Genomic DNA, 24,454 nt, shown 5'->3' with positions numbered 1-24,454 from the left:
ATTTTCTTCGATTTTAGATTTAGATATCTTTACGTATTAGCTGAAAATCTCATAAATTGTTTTTAATTATGACACGTGGTTACAATTCAGGAGTTAGTCAATGAGCCGACTGAAAGGGCTCAAATCAACCCATTTCGTATCTTAAGACGAAATCATACGTTTACCATAGCAATATTTCATATTTTCTTTAAAAAATCAGTCTGTATTGTAAATGATCTTTAAGATAAAAAGAGCTACAAAAAAGATCTGAAAGAACGCTCAAACGGTTTTGTATCGTCTGCACCATGTCTATTAAACATTTTCCTTCAGTATGCCTATTTTGATTCCCTCCCTTGAGTTAAAACCTGTTGAATTTGCGTAAACTGAAAAAAAATATACGGGATGCAGATCATAAGGCTTTTACCACATCAAAGTAACAAAAGTAGGAAAGTCTTATGACGGGTTCATTTAAAAGAATTACATAACGTATCTCCCGTGCCCTGAAATAAAAGTAATTTACCATCGGCCCGAGGGACTTTTATTGATAATAGTGCGAAAATAACAATATGTTTTGTATTCAACTATGAAAAGCCGACTGATACATTCTCTATTCTCTCCAATATTTCATTTACCGAGCCGACATGGCTATTCACACGAATAATTGAAGCCTCGGATCAAAACCAATCAAAACGCGCGATACAATTTGATTATGATAATCGGGCAACGATATTGATAATCATATTTCAGACATGCGCAGTGGGCTGTTATGTGAATAAATCAGAGAAATATCGTGTGCGTTTGGTTATTATTGACAATTGTATAGATGTATTCAGCGTCTTGAAAATGTCTCGTCGCAAGCAGGCCCGACCACGGCATGTGGACGATCCCGACTTAGAGTCGCCGGCAATAGCCGCTAACTCAGTCGGTAAGATTTAAGGACTTCTATTTATATATTTTTTTTTTTATTTTAGATAAGGTTTATTATTATTGGTGTACATAACTTTTTGAAAGTGAAAGTTGTGCGGATATGTGCGAAAATTTATATTAGTGATGAAGTTTTTGAGTTTAAGTTTTATTACCGACGGATTTTTATAGTTTGAAGTGTTTTAGAAATAAAGGGACGTTACAGTATTTATCGTTCAAGTGTAGGCATTTCGTTTTATCGGACTAAGGAAAGAGGCGGATTTTGCATAAGAGAAGGGTGCACCGATCTTTTAAGTAATAGATATATATATTGCTATGTATGTTAATTTCTAAAAGTAGAAAAAAGGATATGTTTTAAATAAAAGCAGGTAATTTGTATACAAAAAAGAATTTTTGGAATATATGATTGTTTTCGATACTATTTACTTACTTTTCCCTTACTTTAAAAGCTAAGTACTTTTCTTGAAAGTTGGATGTAATTTTTTACGTATCGTTAATAAAATTTATTTGTCTGATATCGAATGCATGTATATTTTTTCTAATATCTTTAATAGTTTTTTTTTAGTTTTTAATAATTATAACAAAATAATATAAAGTCTTAAATATCAATGATTTTTAATAAAATATAAATTTAAGTTCTATGAATACATATTAGTCAGCTTCTTTAAAAGAATAATTCTCAAAGCAAAAGATAATTGGCAACTAACTGATGCAAATTTGACTTGAAATTTCGCTAGGAGAAAAAAAGATTATTTGTTCGATTGTTCTTTGCACGTTAATGTTATTCTAACGGTGTCGCCGTTTGCACGTGCAATATGTCGAACGCTTATTGATGGGCAAAGGTCGTGATGTCGTATTGAAATTTTCGCGGAAATTGTCAGGTTTCTGGTGAATTTTATCAGTATATCTGTAAAGTGGCTGTAAGGAATCATTTGCCACAAATTATGTTGGTCAATTCTAAGGCATTCGAATTTATAGAAGGTTAGATGTCCGTAATTCCGTAAGTGTTATAGTTTTTGGATATATTTTTCTGCGATTTTTTTTCTTTGTATACAAACTATCAGCTTTCTTTTGTATAAACATGTACATTCTTTCTATTACTTAATAATTATTTTTTATCACATGTTATTGTGTGAAAATCAGAAGTCAGAAGAGTTGTTTATTTACCGAATTGCTCTTTTCTATTCTCTATCAATGATACAAGGTATTTTTCTAAAGATTTTAGCTTTTTGACTAAACAAATTGGGCATTCATAAAGAATTAGCAGTCTTGCTCAACAGCCCAAAGAGTTGTTTTAATGATATAATGCATAGAAATTAAATACTTTATACAAACAATTCTTTCATTTTCATATTACTGAGATATTGACATAAAAGGGAAAGGGTAAGGTTTTATTGTGAAATAAATAAATTTCTTATCATTTACTTAGAGATAAATATCATTGTGTTTTTCTAACAGTGATGTAAAATTATTTAAGATTTATGAATATTATCAAAGTAATCCTGTATATTTCTATATATGTTCAACAGAACCATTATACTGTGAAAATGTTATCTTTAAAAATTATCTAGATTATATAGATTTCAATTTTTCTGCCATATTTGTTGTTCCATATTATACTGGTCATTGCTTTGAAATTAATTAAATAAAATTCATTTTAACTGTATCTAAAGCAAAATAAACATGTGCAAGAAGTCAACAAATCAATATATTGAAAGAGTGATTTAAAAAAAATACATTGAAATATAGTGGATGGACAGGACTCTGAAATGTATGTATTTTAATTTTTTCTTTACAAGTTTTAATCTGAAAGATTTATTATTTAAGAACATATCGTGTATCTGTTACATGTTTTCATTTCAAAATTCAGATTCCCATGTTCATATCCATATAATGGCTTTTATTAGGTTGACAAAAAAAATTAGGAAAAATAATAATGAGATAAAAGTTATACTATGAAATATAAGTAAAATTTGATATTATAATTAAATTTAAATTGAGGGAGAATTGTGTGAATTGTATGAAAATTTGGCAGTAAACTACAGCATCTATCTATTATCTGAACTTATATAAGATAATATAATATCTAGGTAGTGGTATGAAAGGAAATCTCTGGGATATTACATGTCTTTTTAAGATAATTTCTTTTCACAGAAAATAAAAAAAAGGCATCACTTTTTAGATCAGATAAGATTTTTGTCTGAAAATTAATAAAATACAGGCAATCTTTAGTTCAGATTAGCATTATTTTAGTTTAATACTAATTGAAACACAATTGGATTGTTGATTAAAAGATACATGTAAATTTTAGTACTTTGTAACCTAATTGATTATACATGTGGCGCAGAGTTAACAGTTATTCAATAGGGGATAAAATGGGTTCCCTTATAACGGGGATAGCTTTAGTCTTTGTTCTTAAATTGCTCTTTGCTCGAGATAATAATCATTACACCTGTACAATGATCTGATTGATGGAAGGGCTCAGACCCCTAAATCCTATTGAATATAATTAACATGGTGGATGACCATATATAATTGAAATGTAAGATATCTTCCAAAATATTATCTCCTTACAAAATCCTGTAAGATAAATAGGTGGTTTTTAGACTGGATACAGGAGATAAAATACAGATTACAGTTCTGGTGGCCATTTCTCCCTTCTTGACTACCAGTCTAGTTTGTTGTTATGTTTACTATGAAATTTATGAAAATTACTCTTTTGAAATAAAATCTTTTGGATGAAATAAATATACGAAAGGAATTAATTTCCTTCTCTCTATTTTTTTATCTGGGCTATTTCATAAGTCATATTTTCATTATATTTTTATACACTTAAGAATTCTTGTCTTAATATTTAAGTAAGGAAAGATTTTAAAGATGAAATATTATGTTTTTTTTCCCCTTAAAATTTATTTCTTAAAAGTATATAAAAAAATGTAAGGAATATTGTATATTATACATATTATATATGCTACTTCAATGAATTAAAATCAGGATTTTTTTTTCATAAAATAATTGATAAATAAATCAATTAAATTGTATATATACATGTATGTGTATAATATGATTAATATATGTACGTAAACTTTTATTTACAGTTAAAAATAATTTTTCCACAATTTTTGGTTTGAAACAAAAGAAATTATAAAAAAAACCACAAGATTTTAGTGGAAAATAATTGTATAGATGATGTATATGGTAAATAACTGTGAAAGATAAAATACCTACTGATTCATATAAAATCAAAAGAAATATTTTTAGTGGTATATTTTGAGTGATTATGATATTTATTAGTCAAAATATATAATAATTTGCCCGCAAGCAATGTGTCATAGTTTTTATTTTGTATATATCTTGCAATTAACATACTATTTAATACATATGATGTTTTTTTTTATAACTAGACTATTTTGTATGTATATTAATAAGGTGCTGAAGAAAAATTGCAATTAGCGGCTAGTTAATTGATTAATGAATAACAAATTGACACTTGTAGGAAGTGTCATTTTTCTCACAATTTCTTCCCTTACTATTTCTCTGTCAGTCCCACAAGTGTCAGTATTATGCCATAATAATTCTAGTCTTATTATTGTATAAATATTTACAATTCCTAGAATGTTTTTCTTCCCTCCCAGAATAGAGTAATATAGACTCCCAGAGGGAGAGTACTTAGGTCAGTGTATGAGTCCCTGTGGTGTTCCAGTGTGTATCTATCAGCAGGAAATGTACTCAGTGCATTTCCCTGTGTAAAATCCACCCATTAATTTAACTATGAGAAAATAATTATTTCAAAGGACTTTAATTATTAGGTATCACAAAATCTTTTTGTTTTTATTACATTTGTAACAAGCTTGCATGCAAAAAGTAATTGTTCTTTGGCAGAAATGAGTAAGGTATGACTGTAATGCATGCTTTCCCCTTAATTAATTGATTATATAAGATGCTAGGTTCAATTATACACTGATTACTTTGACATATGGGTGCATTAAGGGAGATATAACATTATTCACAGGTGGGTTAATTGATTTTCCAGCATCCCTTTATTGAAGCCCCTTGTGCATTTATACTGGATGAAAGATTTAGGGTCAGTTAGATTTATTACATGTAATAGTTTATGAAGGAAGTAGAACAGAAGGCCAGCACAGTAACTCTGATTGTATGAGGATTGTTCTAGCGGAACTTTGGTTATGATTGCTTATGTAATACGGCTTGTAAAAATCAGGTTTTTAACAGTACATGAATAGCTTGATTGACATAAATAAGGTCTGGAAAATTTCAGGATAGCCACTCTTATGTTGTGTGTAAATAAATTGGAAACAGATAAGCAATATCTTGGGTAATATATCCTTGTGAATTGATATCTTGACTATAGGCTTTTTTGATATTATATATATTTAGTCGAGGTAAGTGTAGGCTTCAAAAATATATTTATTATTGTCTACTGTATTTGATTAGGAATGAAATGATTTATTACTATTTTTAGCATTTACATTTATCGCAAAGACGTTTGGGAATTTACTTAAAGTCAGTTCCATAAATGTGATTGAGAGATGTAAATTTACGAGACTTGTTATCCGGAAATTTTTTTTTTAAAAGTTAGTCGAAAAGAAAATTTAGTTTTCTTCGATATATATATTTTATTTTTAGCTTAAAAATAATAATGCCTCCCACAGGCTAAGTATCTCTAATTGTTGCTTCATAACTTTGACATTGGTTGTCCAGGAACTATTTTAAGCAGCTGTATACATCAAGAAAAAAATAGTTCCTGCCAAAATCGTTCGGCTCCCTGGCTGACAGAAAGCATCAGAAATAGTTATTCTTATAAAACAAAGTTGAAATTAACATAGCTTGTCAAGACATAAACTATATTCTAGAAAATATTACTGGCATTTTTGCAAAAGATGTCATGTGAACGATGCTAGTGTAAAGATAGAGGGGCTGATAATACTATGATAGATGAAAAAAGATTGTATACTATACCCTCATAACTTGATCGTCAGCTGTGGGGCGGAATCATTTTGAAGCCGTTTTGAAAAAATTTGACAGGAACAATTTTGTATGATTTGTGATTTTTTTGCGTCATATGTATAATGCTGTCTGTTCCAATTGTTTCTTTTTATTTCGAAGGAATCGGTAACTGTGTAAAAAGATTTTTATCAAATTTGTCATGCATTGTTGCGAGTGGCATGTGAATGAAAATGAAACCATGGTATTGTTTACCAAGTTAATTTGGAATTTACCAAGTTAATTTGGAACAAGTTGTGGGAGGCAAATCAAAAACATGTTCTTGGTATATTCTTAAAGTTATATGGCAATTTGTCTTTCATCCTTTACCATGCGAAATACCTAAAATGAATTTTTCCATAGATCTTTCAATCTGGACAAAATCCATGGGAAGATTTTTAAGATAATTACTGACTGAATAGGCAACAGTGCAGACCATAATCTGACGCCACTAAGATGACGGCTGATCTTGGTCTGCACTGGTAACATTGGTAGATACTGTTGCCGCACATTGGTAGTTTTTGTTGCCGCACATTGGTAGTTTTTGTTGCCGCACATTGGTAGTTTTTGTTGCCACACATTGGTAGTTTTTGTTGCCGCACATTGGTAGTTTTTGTTGCCGCACATTGGTAGTTTTTGTTGCCGCACATTGGTAGTTTTTGTTGCCGCACATTGGTAGTTTTTGTTGCCACACATTGGTAGTTTTTGTTGCCGCACATTGGTAGTTTTTGTTGCCGCAAGCAGGCTTAAGGTTTATAGTTGCAAAAAACTTTTCAGAATATAAGAGTTTGTGAATTAACAAACTAAAACCTTGAAATTTTTATATTTAAGCTGAAATTATTCGGACATTATGAAAATCATATTTAATTTGTTCCCAGCTTGGACAAATCAACATCATATTTGATTTGTTACTTCAAAGAAATTATTAAAATAATGTTTTATTCGTTACTTCAAACAAATGAATTAAATTGTATTTAGTTTGTTTAACTAGCAAAAAAAGACTTTTTCATTTATCTTTAGAAAAAGCATTTAATGTAAACAGTCAGATGCAATTTCAAAGATGCAAACAATTGCTGGAAAAAGAAAACCCTAATGATCATATTTTTAAAATGTTGAAAAAGCCGGGCAGACGAAAATAACAAAATATGAAATAGAATAAAAGCACAGTGATTATATTTGAGTGTAAGATTATTGACAGTTTCTCCAGTGGCAGTCTGTATAGAATTTTGATAAAATTATTCGTTATGCATGAGACATAAGATCTGATCAGAATAAATTGTTTTTCGAGAAAACTTTCTACGTAAATATGACAATGGGAGACCTAAATGAGTTTGTCCATTGTCTGTCATGTCTGCTAGGCCGCAAAGTTTGTTTTTTCTCGTGCTTTCATCTATTATATCAAATATTGTATTGGTACATAGAGTAAAGAAGAGTAAAGAAGAATTTATACTACAAAACGAAACAATATGTATTTATTAGTTTCTAATTTAGACTTATGTTTCCATATGTGTTTATTTTTAATTGGCAATATTGTGTTGAATTGAAAGTATTTATATACATTCTTAGGTTTTTAAATGGCAGATTTAAGACATGGAAATTGTTAAAACATTAAACTTTACCGAAATAAAAATGAGTGATTGTGGCGTAGAAAATTTAGATTAACCGAATGCTTCATTAACGCAGACCTAATTGTCCTCTTCTTGCGATTATATTGAATTTATATTGAGAAAAATTAACCGTTTTAAAGACATGAGCTGTTTTTAAAAGTAATATTGTGGGGTAATGTTTGAGTGCTAGACGGATTTTATTATGTTTTTATAGCAAGTTTGAATGATGCATTTAGATGTATTGAAGTTTAAATGAAACACGAGATTTATACTCTCCACCCACAACCTGCCTGGCTACATTGTCACACAGAGTGTTTTACCATTTTATTTAAACACGTCATTATTTATTCATTCATATGTGATTGTTATCTGCATTTTCCAGGAAAAAGTTTTAGAATTCTTATTTGTTTATCAGTTGCTGGTTGAATACTCACTTTTTGTAGAGTTAAACTGCAAGGTTTTACTTAATACCAGTCACTTTATAAGGTTTTACTTGTCATCAATTCCTCCGTAAGGTTTTACTAAAATAGATACAGGTTTCTTTGTACGGTTTTACTTACCATCAACTTCTTAGTAAGGTTTTACAAAATACTTTACTTTGTACAGTTTTTAACTTATTATCAATCTTTTGTGAGGTTTTACTACATTATACTAAGTAACTTTGTAGGGTTTCACTTATCATCAATTCCTTTGTAAGGTTTTACTGAATACCAGTGACTAAAATTGTAGGGTTTTACTTATCAATTATTAATATTTCTAGGATTTTCTTTTTAATTAAATATAATAATTTATCAGCTATCACTTCTTTGTAGGGTTTTACTAACATTGAAGGGTTTTAACAGTTACTCACTGTTGCAGGGTTATACTTTTAAGTTACTTCACTGATAAAGGTTTTACTTTATTACGATTTAAACATTATTATCTTTTTACTTAAAGAGTTACATGTTCTTTGTAAGGTTTTACTTACAGATCAAAGTACAAAGTTTTGTAGGGTTTTACTTACCATATACATTACTGTTGAAAGGGTTTTACTTTCCAATTACTTAATTTTAATAGGGTTTTACTTCCAAATTACTTTCAGTTGTAGGGGTTTTCTTATTGTTGTAGTAAATTTTTCATCAGAAAAACTGCTAATTTTTCTCATGAGGTTAACGAAATGTGGTTACTTGGTTGTGGTCGCTTAAAAACAATAATATTATGTGAGAAAACACAATTGCTTTGATTTAAAGCTATTTTCAGGCCGTTTAAAGTCTTAAATATTTTCCAACAGAAATTGAAACAAGAACAAATATTATATATATGTACATTAAATGCGTAAAAATTGCGAAAGTATAATTGTATTAAAATCAAGTTAAAAATATGCATAAAATGTGCGAAAGTATAATTGTTTTTTTTAAATCAAGTTGAAAATAACTTTTCAAAAATGTGTAATCAATTTGGTTTAAAAATTTATGACTGGTTCCCAGATGTTTTAGTGTGATATAATGTTGCTTATTTATGACTGTCAGCTTGAAACAGTGTGTATTCAGGTATTCATTTCCATCATCCTAATTATTTAAGAAGTTTTTAAAATATTAATTTCACCTTATTACAAAAACCAGTCTTTTTCAAACAGTGGGCTTGTCATAAATTTCGGATGTAACGTTTGACATTACAAAATGGTTATTTGTATCAAAGTTGAACCCTGGATGGGAAACAAGAATGAGACTGGGAATAAATGAGAATTTTATTTCTGCATTATGAAAGAGTATATTTCTTTAGTTTGAATGGGAAGAATTTTATACGTTATTGAAACCTTTAAGAGGGATATATAATTGTTCTACTTTGTCGAAATTTTATACCTCTGTCTTATAATACTATATTCTTAACTCGATTTTATTGTTGCATTTTCTGAAAAGGGACAATTTTGTCAAAAGACATCACCATGAATTATAAAGAAATGATGGTCATAAAATATCAAGGGATGAATATAAAATCGGGTGATAACTACATGGCTTTTATTTATTGGGAAATATTTTTGTTCTGAATATAATTGTTTTAAAAAAAAAGATGATAAAATTAAGAAATGAGATGCTGAATTTTGTCTTTTCTTGAGAACATGTTCTCTCAGAAACCTGGGTATTGTTTCCAATCAAAAAGGCTCAGACAAAATACCCAGAATGCCTGAAAGAAATGATTTTATACATGTATGAGATCAAAAGTATGCAAAATGGTAAGTTAAAGAATTAATTAAACTTTAGATTAAAGTTTTAGAATAATAGAACAATTAAGTCCCTGACCCAGCTGCATCTGATAGTTATTTGGCTCGAGTCGGGCCAGCCTGCACAACCACGCAGTCTGGCGAGGCTCTCTATTGCTGGCTGTGGACAATTTTCAAATTTTTAATTTGATCTACCTAAAATTGATAATGGACAGTTCAAAAATGGAAGCTGGACAAGTCCATTGCATAATTTTGGAAGGTAACCGGTTAAAATATTCATCATTGTTTTCAGTACCAGTTTTTGTCTTTTTAAAGAGAAATTTTAATTTTATACACATGAATCATGTGACATTTTATACATGTATTATTAGACAATCTTATTATCATGTTTTCTAATCTAGACTTGATTGTCATGTAAATTGTTTGTTATCATCAGAATTGTTTCATCACAGTGTTTTAATAATTCCTTTGTAGGCTGTAATATGGGGAATATCAAAGGAGACATCTTGTATTGATGTAAAATAAATGCAAAATATATTTTTCTAAATTTATATTATTGAAGTTACTGTAATGAAGCATCTGCAAAATTTAAAAGTAAATAAAAAATATATACAAAGTTTATACATCAAAGAAATTTTGCTTAGAGCCTGTTGTATTTTAATAGGTTTAAATTTATGAAGTTGAAAAATTAATGTTGAATGCAACTTTTTTTATTATTTTTGTGAAAGATGGACAAGGTTTTAATGTATAACCTAGCTAAATATGTACATCTGAAGCTTGCCTTGCATTGAATTATATTTGATGTAGTTAAATATATTATATATCTTTTAAGGATTTTCTTTCTATTTTTGGAAACAAGGATTCAGTAGCCCTTACAGTATAAGATCTTTGTGACTGCAGCAATAAGCGCCTGGGTCTGGGTGCATTGGCAAGTCATTATAAAATGCCACTTGCAGTTAACCCTCAGAACCATGCTTAATATCTTAAATGTATCTGTCTGTCTGGCTTTTAATCTGGACCTGACCATTGAATCATCTTTAGCTTAAATTTTAAAATATGTACTTACTGAATAGTGAATAGTGCAGACCATGAACATTCGGTAGAGGTGTGCCTGGCTCAGACTTTGGTCAGCGCTGGCCGCATGGGAAGTTTCAGTTGCCGCCAGCAGAACAAGGGTTACTTATGTCACACTTTACTACATTAAGTTCTTGTAGGAAATAGTCCTGTTGCCATGGTGGTGTCATGTGACCTCTTATTCTGGATCGAGCAGGAGTTTGGGATTCAAACCTGGGATTATGAGTCTTATGGCTTTAGATGCAGAACGTTACACAACAAACTTCTATATGTGTGCAGCACTTATTTCATACTTTCCACCAGTTGGAAACAAGCAGATGTTAAAGTAGTATTTAATCTCAAGTTTCATCTATATTTCTAATCTGAATTTTCCTTGATTTATAAGAAAATTTCCATTTTATGTTGATTATTTTAACACCTGAATGTACAGATATCTTCATATTCCATCAGTATTCGTTTTGATTTAATAAAGACAATGGCATTAAAGAGCAATAATGGGTATATAAGATACAGTGTCAGATTTATAATTTTTTATTTTTATCATTTTTATTGTGTTTTACACTTGATGACTTTTATACAGACCGTTATTTAGGACTGAGGCATTAATGATTTTTAGAGTGAATTTGAAATGCCATAGAGTTAAGTTTGGTTTTGGTAACCAGTCTGCAACTTGTCTTTTGGTCAAAATTGAAATCTTGAAAAAGGGTGACCAGTCTGAATTAAATGGTAAATGTTTTGTGTTGTTTTTTTTTCTTCATTTTTTGTTTTTGTTGTTTTCTTTCTGTAGGAATTTGATATTTAACTGTTTAATACATTGTTATCACAATATTGATATTAGACCCCTAATGGTCATGTGATAGATTTTGTGAAAAAATAGGTCTCGAAGTTTCTTAAAACACGGTCTGTATGTGGATATGTGGACAGGGGTCAAGCCTTGACCTTATCTTTTGTCATTGCCAAAATAGGATCATGTCAAATAATCACCCTAAAATCGGTCCACCTTCAAATTTGTGTCTGCTAAAATTACGGGCTGTCCATCAGCTCAAGTACTTCAATGTATTCCCTTTCCTCCAAGATGGCCGACCTGTGTGACTAATTGTCCGATTAAATGTTCAATTATAATGTTCCATTGATGTTTATTGTGCTCACTTTCATATCATGTAAGTCGATACCTGTGATGAATTTGAAATCTCCGATTTGATTAACTTATGATTTGTGCTTAGTTAGGGTTTCTTGATCGAATTAGTATCTATTTCGAGCAATTTCATACATATTACACAGATATGCATGCTCACATCTTCTCAAGGGGAAACTTTCATAAACAATTCTGTTACTTTCTTTGTATGGGAATTTGATTTTAAGGCAGGCCTGCTTTCTACATCAAAGAAGATTATAATTTTTGAAAATATTTTGGGCAATTTATTTTGAATATCATAGAAAATTATATGCTTCAACAACATGCACAATTTCTGTATGAAATTTTCTTTGATTTTGAAATATGAAATAGTGAAATTGCTGTAAATGTTTTAATAATTGGGTAATAAAATATATTATTTCATTATAAAGAAGTTTTGGTTTAACATTTAAACAGCTTTAGAAGCTTTGAAAATCTGTTTGAACTGACTTTCTAATTCCTGAGTTGCTACAAAATGGAATTTTGTTTTAGAATATGTTTTATGTTTTGTTATTAATATCTTAATGTTTAAGGATGGTCTTACACAGCACTTAATAAACTACAATTAACACAGCCTTATAATTAAGGGATAATTATCAATTCAATTGTTCATTAATTGTTCATTAATCATTAATTAATTGCTAATTAATTGTCAATCAATTATTAATTAACATTATTTAATTGTTCAGACAAGGAAAATGAAATTTTGGTGACAGGTTTTCTATTAAATGTTTCACAAACTTAATAAAGAGTCTTGGATGGTATACAGAACTGAGGTTTGACTGTTGTTAACATTCATAGTATCAGAGTTTGACTGTAGCACATCTTCTGTCACTGTCTTAATGAATCTGGTTTAATTCGTTTGAAGACATAAGATTAAAAGATAACAGATGTAGACAAGTCTGTCCTCAAGCAAAGAATTGATTGGATGCCATTTTAATTTCATTTACGCAAGTTGGAAGAATAAATGTTTAATGACCATCATGATAATATTGACATCGTCATCGTGTTATTATAATTAATGCTTAATTATCACCAACAATTTCATTACTTTCGTATTAAGACTGAATTTAAAGACACATGTTAAAAAATGAACACAGATTAAATTAGGGGTCTGGAAGGCATGTATGCTTAAACTATCTTCCTCATCAACGGAATTTGTCTTTTTTCGCTTTTTTTGTCCTTTTACGGAGAGAAAAAAGATGCAAAACAACTGTTCAATTCGTTCTGCATCTCAATTTATACAGTTACAAACCTCTGTTATGAGTTTCAAAGGCGATTTGTTTTGAATTTTGAGCAAGAAATAAACTTGAAGCCATTTTGTTTTGATGAATGACTGTATAAGTGAATATTTTTATGTCACAAAAAGTTTGCAAATGTCCGAAAACAGACTTTTTGCGTGCGGAAATATTTGAAGTCCATCTTTGATTTGATTTTGAGGTATTGCAATGAATTTCAAAAATCAAAATATTTAAAATTTAGCAGTATTCAATAGTGAAATGACAGGTGAGAAACTTGCAGGGCTTCTAAAAATATTATGCCAAATTGGGGTTTCAGGTCTATTATAAAACAATAGGATAATGTTGAGCATATAGTTGAGAAGCTAGATTATTATCTACATCAAAAGGATTATCTTCTGTTCTTATCCACTCTATGATAACATCTCTGTCCCAGTTACAGTTGTTTAATTTGACAAGAAACTTTACATTTCCTGCAAGAACAGATTTTCTCCTAAGAAAAAACAAGTTTAAAGAGAGAGAGAAAAAACCCTCAAGAAAAAAAACCAGTAAAACAATATAAACAAGCATTAATCCAGAAATATTGAAATAAGTCAAACACAGATGACAGTTTCTTTTGAGAATACTATCCAACTTTGAAGTGGTGTAACATAAACAAAATAACAGTTTCTAAAATTAACAATTATACAACTCTACAGACATATGCAAAACAGCAAGAGCAATGTACCTGATCTGGACTGAATAAAATATTCTGACATTTGTCAATTCTTAAAGTTTATTTCTTCAAGTTTAAACAGAGAATAACAAAAAATATTTTTTGGTTACATTTCAAATTCTTATATATCTTTTACAATTGTATTGGCCTCTTGAAGTTGGATTTTGTAAAAGCATGTGTTTCCATTGTTTATGCAGATACATCTTTTGCTTGGTAAAATTTATTACGAATTACTGCCAGTTCTAAATTAATGTTTACACAAGCCCTAAGAATTATTTTTGAAAATTTCCTTACCAAAAAGCATTTTTGTAACACAATTAGTATATTATTTATATCTGGCTAATGTCATATCATTGGAAGCATGTACTTCTTGTTTAAGGGCGAAATGGAAAAGAAATTGGTCGGGGCATATTGTTTATTTCATATTTGATTAAATTTATTTTCTGATTATTATAAGATATCTGCCGTGTTCGTGTTCCCTTTTATCTTGAATGAGTTATGTTAAATTATGAATAATGTGGATTTTATCACTGGCAGATAATGTGTTTTCATCGGCAAGATTCGTAGTGCAGGAATCACGTGCAATCACGTGCACTGATACTAAAAAAGATCGAAATAAACATTTTTTAAATTGATGAATTATGAGATTGGAAACTTGGCTTTGGGTTAAAAGAGAATTATAGTTTGTGGAGAAGAAATGGTTTAACCTCTGTTACAAGCAATGACTGTTTTTTGTCCGCAGAAATTGTTCGCAAGATTATACTAATTTGTCTTCATCTTATATACTGCTATCACTTTCCTTTCATATGCATTACACCAAGTATTTTAAGATCTAGATCCTTGTCATATGCTTTAATCCATATTTTGAAAAAAATAAAAAATTCTTTATTAAAGTTTTTTTTAAAATTAAGTATTTCGTACTTAATGTCTGATATTGACACTTCGCATTCGGCATTATAGCGCCTTTCAGATAAGACTCAAACTTTTAACCTGTTCAGGTTCAAGATTTTGCACTGCCCGTAATGCACTAACAATGTTTGCGAACATCTTATTAATTTATCATATAATATGATGCGCAGGGAGAAAAAAATATAAGTTGATACTACTGGTTTCGCTGAAATGACTTAATTAAAGCCTTGGGTTAGACTCTTCATGCTACAGGTACATACTACCCTAGCGAAAATTTCATGATTGAAACATGTCTTAACATGTTTTAAACACGTTCTTACATGTTATTTCGAAATGTTTGAACATGTTTTGAACATGTTTTAAACATGTTTAAACATGCACGTGAAATGGCACCATGATCTAACATGATCAGTCAACAATCGTGATTAGTCATGTTTGATGATCAAAAAAAGAGTAACATGGTCAATCACATTTTGACATGTTTTTGTTCTATCCAGCAATCATGCTTTGGACATGTTTGAAAACGTTCACAGAACATGTTTTAATATGGTTGATCATGTAACTACTACTTTACTTTCAAACACATCTAAACATGATTAAAAATGTCCCCAAAACATGATGGAACATGTTTAAACATTCACATTAAATGGCAATATGATCCAAACACATCTAAACATGTTTAAACATATACAAATCAAGATCCCATAACATGGTAGAACATGTTAATATATCCAAATCAAGGGGTCATTTGACATTTTCAAACATGTTCAAACATTTCCAAAAGAACAAAGCTGACATTGTTTTAAACCAGCACACTGTCAAGGGTAACAGAGCTGACATTGTTTTACATCAGCACAGGTCAACAGACAACTTAGGCAATCACAAAAGTTCATCTGGAGTACGCTCAGATGAGGTAAAACTTAAATTACACCTTTTTAGATCAGAACCCTGGACACAATTCTTTTTTATTTCTTTTCTTTCTTTTTTTTCAGCACAAAAGTTAATTTTCATTATGAATACTTGATTTACATTGTCACTTGGAATACTTCTGCTTCACATTTTGTGTCTTAATGACCACTTCCTTGTCAGTGATATCAAAATGTTTCTGAACGAGCTTGCTGATTAAGTTAAATTTGGCAGGATCAAACTTTGTCTTTGTTGGCCTTTTTACCAGCTGCACTATGGTTTTGAATTCCTTCGATGGTGAAGAACATACCTCTCCAGGACATCCTCCAGATGATCAAATTTTGCAAACCTGCCAAAGAAAGCACTGACTTTGAATAATGTTTTCTGCTAATTCAGTTTTATTCACCTACATACTTTTAAACCTTTTATTATTATTAAAAAAATGTTTTATCATCAAAATATCGGATCGCGACAACATGTGACAATTGAAATTAGTGGGTGCTGAAATTAAATGCTGATTTCAAGAAAGTGGGTACATTAATCAATACATATTAATATAAGAATGTATTTTCAATTGTATTAAGTTAGAAACGGACAAAATTCGTGTGCTACACAAGCAAAAATAAATCATTTTATTTCTGTACTTATCCGGACTTCGTGTTATTCCGAAAAAAAAAAATGTTAATAAATGACAAAAAAACTTTATAATTTGACAGTTAAAATCTCTTTGTTAAGTTAAGTTTCATTCATTTATTAAGTGGAAATTTTGTGGCTATGTGGAAGAATTTAAATAATTTCCTCAAAAAATCTCCAGATATATGGTCGATTGTTCCTTTAAAAAAATCCGGACAGGTTGCCAAATTTTCGGTCGGCCGTCTGGACCGATAACTTTCCAGAAGACTGGCATTTTTGCTAGGTATATTTTGGCATGACCTTTTGAATTTTAATTGAAAGCAAGATCAGTCTTATTTTTAATTATCAAGATTGTCATTGTGCTCGGAAGCATGCGTGCACATGAAGAACTTACTTGCGATGGGTATAGCCAGGATTACCATTCCTCCTGGAACATGGCAAATGTTCTTGTCCAAGGCATTTAACCCTCCCCGATCAACAGCGGCAGTGCTGACAAACGACCAGTTGTTCTCCAAAGTCCAATAAATAAGCACATTCATTTTTCAGCCATTTTTGATTTTTCCCTCGTTTAAAACTAACCGCACATGTATTTCTTGTATTCTATTGGTTGCTAAATATAAACTTTGGGTTAGTTTGTGGCGCTGAACAGGTAACGTGATTTTTCTAAACCGGAAGTATAGGAAAAGATAACACTTGAAGAAACTGTAAACATGCGATTTTTTGGTGGATTTCGAGGTTTTTTTAGAAGCTGAAGAAGGTAAATGTTTCATTATATATAACAATATGTTTTGTTCTGACACCACGGCAAGTTGCTGTGCAACCCGTTTTGCTAGCTGTATATTTATTATTAAAAATAACATCCGGAATAGTCCGTAAGTTCCGTATTTTAGCCAGCCTCCAGGATTTTTGTGAATCGCGTAAATCCGTTTAGATTTCTGAGGGGTATAGGTTGCCTCTTATCTCGAGTGAGAACTGTAAGAACTCTATTGCCCATTTGATTTTATAAACAGGTGATGCTTTTGTCCGTTTGACTTTCGTTAAATACAAAAAGTTTTTTTTGTGCATTATGAACAATTGTGTGCATTACGCACCTTGGGTTATGAATCAACGCTTCCTGATTGGGGTCGAAAAACAAGTTGGTGATTGTCGAATCAGGATTTTAGAAAACAAAGTGCCGGCTAGTTTGTAACTTCCGGTAAAAAAACAAACAAAAAAAAAATTCTCATCACTGAAGTTTAATGCCGCCGCGAGGCAAAATACCCAAAGACCTAGAGAAAAAAAGGAATGTTGCAAATATTTGGCGATTGGCCGTCCTTGAATGAAATTAATTTATTCCGAGGGGTATTTATGGGGATATTTGGCTACGGAAAACATGGTAAACCGGCGGCACAAATCGACCCGCACGAAATACCCAGACTATACCCAGAATAGATACACCCAAATAAAAGGCACATATAGTAATGTTCATCTTTGTTTGCCTAATATATAATTATTTTTGTAAAAATAAATTTATTTTTTATAAAATAACTTGAATAAGCCGGCTGTAACTGTCTTTCATTTACATTTTTAAGAAAATTTAACTTGTGAAAATTTGAATTTGCTGATCTAGATTCATTAATAATTGGCAATTTTTTAAGATAAGATATGATAATATTTGTTGTCTACATTTAAATTTTTAGGGTAAAATTTTGTTGTTATTTCATACAAGTGTCCATCATATTTATTTTTTTTTAATTTAATTTTATAAGGACAACTTTTTAGGGCCGGCCCGTGGCCCGATGTGGTTAAGGTCGTTGACTTCAAACCACTTGCCCCTCACCGCTGAGGGTTCGAATCCCGACAGGGACTTTGGATTCTTTCATGTGAGGAAGGGCTATTCAGCTAGCTTACGGAACGTTCCGGTGGTTCTACTCAGGTGCCCGTTCGCTGCCTGAAAATAATGCACGGAAGGGCAACCTGAGGTCTTTCCTCACCAGTAAAGCTGGAACGTTCGCCAATATGACCTTTATACTGTGTCGATGTGGACGTAAAACCCATAAACAAAAACAAAAAGCAGGTAGCCAAAAAAATCTTACAAGGTTGAGTACCAGTTACTTGTTGATATTTTGCCATGTATTAGAAAGTTTGCTAAAGCCAGAGACGGTATTTCCTTTAGCCTTGTTATTATTTGATTTTTGCCAGAGGGATTGAAATGTGTTGTTTTGGGGCTCCGTCCACTGTTAGATTTTTGGGCTTCAACGGAATGAATTCGCCATTTTTTTTACTTGCCTGCCTATTGCAGATGGGATAAATTTCTTTGTAGCATTTGCCAATCTTATGTCATATAAATTATGTTCTCAACAAAATGTGTTTTTTTTTTTCCAGGTTTTGTAGTTTTGTATCAGAATAAATAGAGGTATTTTGCTTGTAGGGACATTACGGCCTAAGAACTTGAAAAATTTAACTGTTAGAGTGCTCCCTTAAACATGTATTGAGGTGTGACAATTTCTCTGACCATGAAAATACAAAAAAAAGAGTAATTCGGACATAAATTTGGATGTAAACAATAAACTTTCAAGTTAACAGATCTGTATATCAGAACTAAAAGTACAGAAATGATGCTGATGCCGAACCCTGTTGGTTTAGATTTTCTATCAAGAGTTTGTCCCAAATAAAACTGGTTAACTTATGTCGGGTGAATGAAAAAACCCTCTGGCGCTGGAATATTCAAAAGGAAATTTTGCATCTAAAGTAAGAACCCAATGCTGTGTTCTTGCTAAGATTTGGTTTGAACAGTGTAAAAAGTTATAGAATAACACACAAGAATATTACGACAAAGGAAAATTTCTTTATTCCGAAAAGTACAAACAAATGAAAAACTGTTACCCACTGTTTTGTGCCCATGGGATAGTGTGATATTAGCTATTATCATAATTTCATAGAAAATATTGTGGATGAGAAGTTGTTTGCTGTTGGGGACATTATATGTACAATAACAGAATCAAGTACATCCTTTTTTGTGATGTTTGGATTACCATCTCAGATGATTGATAAGAATGAAAAACTGAAGAGGATGTTCATGTTGTTTCTAATAGATAAATAAATTGAAGAAGTGTTTGTTAATTCAAACTGAAAATACATTTTTTTAAGTTAGTTGTGTTCCAAATTTGTTCAAGTGACTTGCGTATTTTAGATTGCATCATTTGATTTGAATCGGCAGTTTGAGACAGTAAATTTATATAAGTCTAATATTACAAAATACAACTTTTAATGTGACATTTAGTGTTAAATATTATAGGCACAATCCCTTGTCGGTAGTTTGATTTACGGGTCACTTCTTCAAATCTGTCTTTTCATAATAGATACTAAATCTGATATGTTAACTAAAAAGTATGATTTCGGGCATACAAAGATAAAATTCAGATTCTTTTCATAGGTGTTTCAATTTCATGAAAATATTTTTACTATTCCAAGATATTTATCCTTTGTTTTTGATAAATTTTTTCAAAGTTTAAGTAGTATTTTCAGTAACTCTTGTCTGCCAAAAATGGTGGATGGCGAGTTTGAGCTCTGCTTTGCAACCAGAACCTTCATATGAAAAAATTGGTAATTTTTAACCTGAGTTTTTTTTTTACTTGCGCCAAACAGCGTCCTGTATGGAATATTTTTTTTTTGTCTGTTGTACATGTACATGTATATTTTGTAACTGGTAGGAACATAATTGCATGTGATTTTTGTACCTAAACTTTTAAGCTTACCTAGTAATTTAGCTTTTATGGCTACAGTTTTAAAAAGTAATATATCCCACTATCAATTTATGCCTCATATTTTGGTACATAATCCCCGGCTTCTGAAATTAAGATCCCACCTTAATTTACCATTTTAATTAATTTTGCTACATTTACTTCTTCCCAGTGCCCTTTGATGCTTTATATCAAATCTTATCTTGTATTCCGATAAATGCTGTAAAAAACTGTTGAAAATGGGGGCCAATATGTTTAACCTCCATTTGTGACCTGGCAGATGGATTCTAGGATTATTAACCCAAGGAGATGCTGAATGATGAATCATGCTCTGAGCTGTCTAAAAATTTTGTTATATTCAAAATTTCAGTCATGTTTAAACATGTTTGCTTTCCTATAAAAAAAATTGTAAAACAAAACAACTGAAACTATTCTTTTTATCAGTGTTTTTCACAGAAAGTAAAATCCTGTTGTAAGATGTAATTTAAAAAATGCTTATTTGTTAAAAAAATATTGACTTGGAATTTATCATGTTCAGTCATGTTTGATCATGGTATGACTATGTTATTCTCTTAGTAATAAATTGGTCAATGTGTCAGTAATTATTAAAGCGTTTAAGGCTATTTTTACACAAAGTTGAAATGTATGGCTACTTTTTTATCCAAAAGAATAACTGATTTGATGAAAGTAACAAGAAAAAAGAGAGATTTGTTTGATTTTTTTTTTTTATAAATTTATCATGTTTATTCATGATTGAATATGTTGATTTCTTGTAAGATTGTTTGCAGAAAAAAAAACAATGTTTATGATTTTTACCTCTCCCTGAAAGTCATTATAATATTAGTTGAAATAAATACAGATGTTTTATTGAACAAATTGTAATTTTCATCCACAATCATGTTTGATGGTCAAACATGTTTATAAGACATGATTGACTAACATGGTCAATGAAGAAAAAAACATGTTTGTACACATCTTATCATGTTTAATCATATAACATGATTTCTTTTTCGCTAGGGTATCTATCATTTAAAAACATATTCATACAGCTAATCAAGCTTACATCAAATGGTTTACATAAAAGATACACAGTTTAACCTACGACTTCTTTCTATCTTTCATATTTCACGGTTGTCATATTTGATATTTCTCAACCGATTTAACACAAATACAGAGATTTTTGTGTCAATAATATTTTGAAGTTTTCAATTATAGAATAACATGCAACCCCGTGATTACAGTTATCACTGCGGGCATATTAATAAATTTATTTTACAGACAGTTATCATTAAAAAAAAATATATTTGGTTACTTGAATTGTAAAAATCAGCAAGGCATTAAGTATTTAAGTTTTTAGCATTTTTGAAATTAATATTCTTTTTCTCAAAATATCTAATGATAATATAATCACTATGAAGGAGTTGTTAAACATTTACCCTAGTGTAGTAATCTAGTGGACTTGTCGTACTGTCCATTGATGATATCAGGGATTATGGGAAGTTTTAAATTGGGCATCAAAAATTTGACAATCCATTCTGTTTTGTACTGTTAAGAATAAATACCAACAATTGTTACACAGTTCATAGTTTTAAGAGAACATTGCTGTTTCTTGTTTGTTCATTATGGTACAGCATCAAAGGTATATAATCTGTTGTTAATAGATTATTTATTATTATATATTTATAGTTCCTGTATTCCCAGAAGAAACTGTTGAAAGCACAGAAAATCTTGATACACCAGATGATATAGTGGAGAATGGTGAAGATATACACATGAACAGACACAGCCCTCAAGGTATGTCATGACATGACAAAACTCATTGTATTAATATATTATAACCCAGTATGATGCTACTGACCTTGACCTCTGTAAGGTCAAGTCTGTTGATATGTTGTTACCTGTCATCAGTAAGGTCAAGGCTGTTGATGTGTTGTCACTGGCAACTGTAAGGCCAAGGCTGTTGATACTGTTGTCATTAGCAACTGTAGGGTCAAACTGTTGATAAGTGTTGTTACTGGCAACTGTAATGTCAAGGCAGTTAATATGTTTTCACTGGCAACATAGATTGATGTATTGTCACTGGCAACTAAGGTCAAGGCTGATGATGTGTTGTCAATGAAAACTGTAAGGTCAAGGCTGATGATGTATTGTCACTGGCAACTGTAAGGTCAAGGCTGATGATGTATTGTCACTGGCAACTGTAAGGTCAAGGCTGATGATGTATTGTCACTGGCAACTGTAAGGTCAAGGCAGTTGATATGTTGTCACTGGCAACTGTAAGGTCAAGGTTGATGATGTATTGTCACATGCAACTGTAAGGTCAAGGCAGTTGATATGTTGTCACTGGCAACAGAGATTGATGTATTGTCACTGGCAACTGTAAGGTCAAGGCTGATGATGTGTTGTCACTGGCAACTGTAAGGTCAAGGCTGATGATATGCTGTCACATGCAATTTGAAGATCAAGACTGTTGATATATCATACTTAGCAGCTATTATAAGGTCAAGGATGCAACATTTTGTCATTGACAAATGTGAAGTAAATTCTGCTGATTTGGTGTTATTAGCAACTATAAGGTCAAGGCTGCTGATACGTTATCTTTTGCATATTTGCAGCTAGAGCCACATCAAAAATACATTTCATCTAAGTAATATGCTAAAGCTGATACTGTCCACCATATTTGTCAATCTTAGAAGTGTGCTTTGATTTCAGACTTTGTTTTTGTTTGTTTGATCAAAAGTGTTCCAATAAAAAGCTTGTTGAAAATGTCTTTGACACAGATTGTAAAATACTAATGAACAGTTTAATCACTTGTCAAAATATTTAATATAAGTTTATGAAATATATGGAAGGTAAGGTATAACAGCTTCTTTAAAGAAAGTAACCACTATATGACATGTAACAGTAAAAAAGATATTTTACTCATTATTTATGTGTGCATAATAAGAATTACCCAGGGGGCATAGGGAAACATTGACTCATCACATCCTGTGTTGCTGAGCATGTCGCAATGTGCCGTTCAGAATCTCGAAAACCGCGATTAAATAAAATCTCTTCTGGCTAAATTTTAATATGATATACTGAAAGTTAAAAAAACTCATTAGCTTGAATGATTGATAAATATATCACTTACATTTGAATTCTTATCGTCATATGTGGAAAGTTATTAAAATCGTTCTATTTATGGTAGGTGCAAATCTAGAGTGATTACGGTATCAGAAGAAAAATTCTGCAAAAAGTTCTCAGAAATAATTAAATAATACAGTGACTTTCCGAGTTTTAATTATACTCACTTGATATTGAAATATATTTTACGAGGTTTTCCGAGATAAAAAAATATGATATTCTCATATTTGATAACTCGCATATTGCTTGATGAATTTAATATAAAGAGAATATTTTATGAGTCGATTATGTGAAAATATCATATCACTGTGTGAGTTTTTTTCTAATCTAAAAGGAAGGTTTATTGGCGTTATAATAGTTAGTTTAATTAAGAGATGAGATTTATTAAATATTAATTCACCAGATGATTTTCTGATATTGAACAAATGTGCAGAAAATTATAACATGCAATATAAAAGTGAGTTATCACAAGGGAGGAAATTTCCTAAGTAATAGGAACCTGGCTGTAAATAAAGTAGACACTTTCCCTGAATTTATGTCTTAATTATATATAAATGGCATTTATTAAATAAAATGATAAATATTCCTCACGGCAATAATAATATTGAAGATAAAGAATGAAATCAAGTGAAAGATGGGGCCATTCTTTTTGAGTGGCAAGGCTATAAAATTTCTGTATATTATCTTTATTTGTTAAGATTGTATAATTTGTCATGTTTGTATATTAATGGACATTAATTAGTTGATAAATTAGGAAATGTTATTTGATATTTTGATGTAATTTACATTAGTGAGTTGTAATTTTTATACTGGGGTTATTAATAATCCAATTAAGATAGAAGATATCTTTCATAAGGAAAGTATTACTGTAAAACCTGTATATATGTACCCTATTAGGACAGTTGTGCACTATAAGTTCCCTATTACGACTGTTGATTGTCATTGAACATCATCAAATTGGTTTCTCAGGTCAGATGGTTAAAATCACTTGACCATCACAGCCTTGCGGATGCAAATTTTGATTGGTGTACAAAGAAAAGAAAAAGTTTTTAATTAGGATCGAAAGTTGATGGTCATTTAGCATCATCAAGTTGGTTCCTTAGGTCAAATGGTTAAAAATCAACCATCACAGCCGTGCCGTGCAGATGCAAATTCTTGACCTGAACTTTAAAATACTCCATGTGAGGAAGTTATCCATTAAAGTGGCTTATTGGAAACTGGTAACAGTGGTTTTAGCCACAAT

At 30.7% G+C, this 24,454-nt stretch overlaps 1 protein-coding gene across 4 annotated transcripts in view; it reads left to right on the top strand.

Moving 5' to 3' along the window:
• Positions 1–656: 656 nt before the first annotated feature.
• LOC132725965 (sal-like protein 1) overlaps positions 657–24,454 on the top strand; it is a 91,916-nt gene continuing 68,118 nt past the window's right edge. For 2 of the 4 annotated variants that reach the window (XM_060711194.1, XM_060711193.1), the window contains exons 1-2: positions 657–904; positions 21,772–21,879. In XM_060711194.1, coding sequence (XP_060567177.1) covers positions 823–904; positions 21,772–21,879 — 190 coding nt within the window. In that variant the 5' untranslated portion in view covers positions 657–822. Of the gene's footprint in view, positions 905–1,010; positions 1,272–1,689; positions 1,904–21,771; positions 21,880–24,454 lie in introns of those variants that run through there. The other 2 variants (XM_060711196.1, XM_060711195.1) reach the window with 2 other exon arrangements.

Source organism: Ruditapes philippinarum, unplaced genomic scaffold (genome assembly GCF_026571515.1).
Source record: "Ruditapes philippinarum isolate M1 unplaced genomic scaffold, ASM2657151v2 ctg554_1_1_1_1, whole genome shotgun sequence".
Lineage (NCBI taxonomy): Eukaryota > Metazoa > Mollusca > Bivalvia > Venerida > Veneridae > Ruditapes > Ruditapes philippinarum.
The sequence above is the reverse complement of the archived record's forward strand: the minus strand, read 5'-3'. Positions and strand labels throughout refer to the sequence as shown.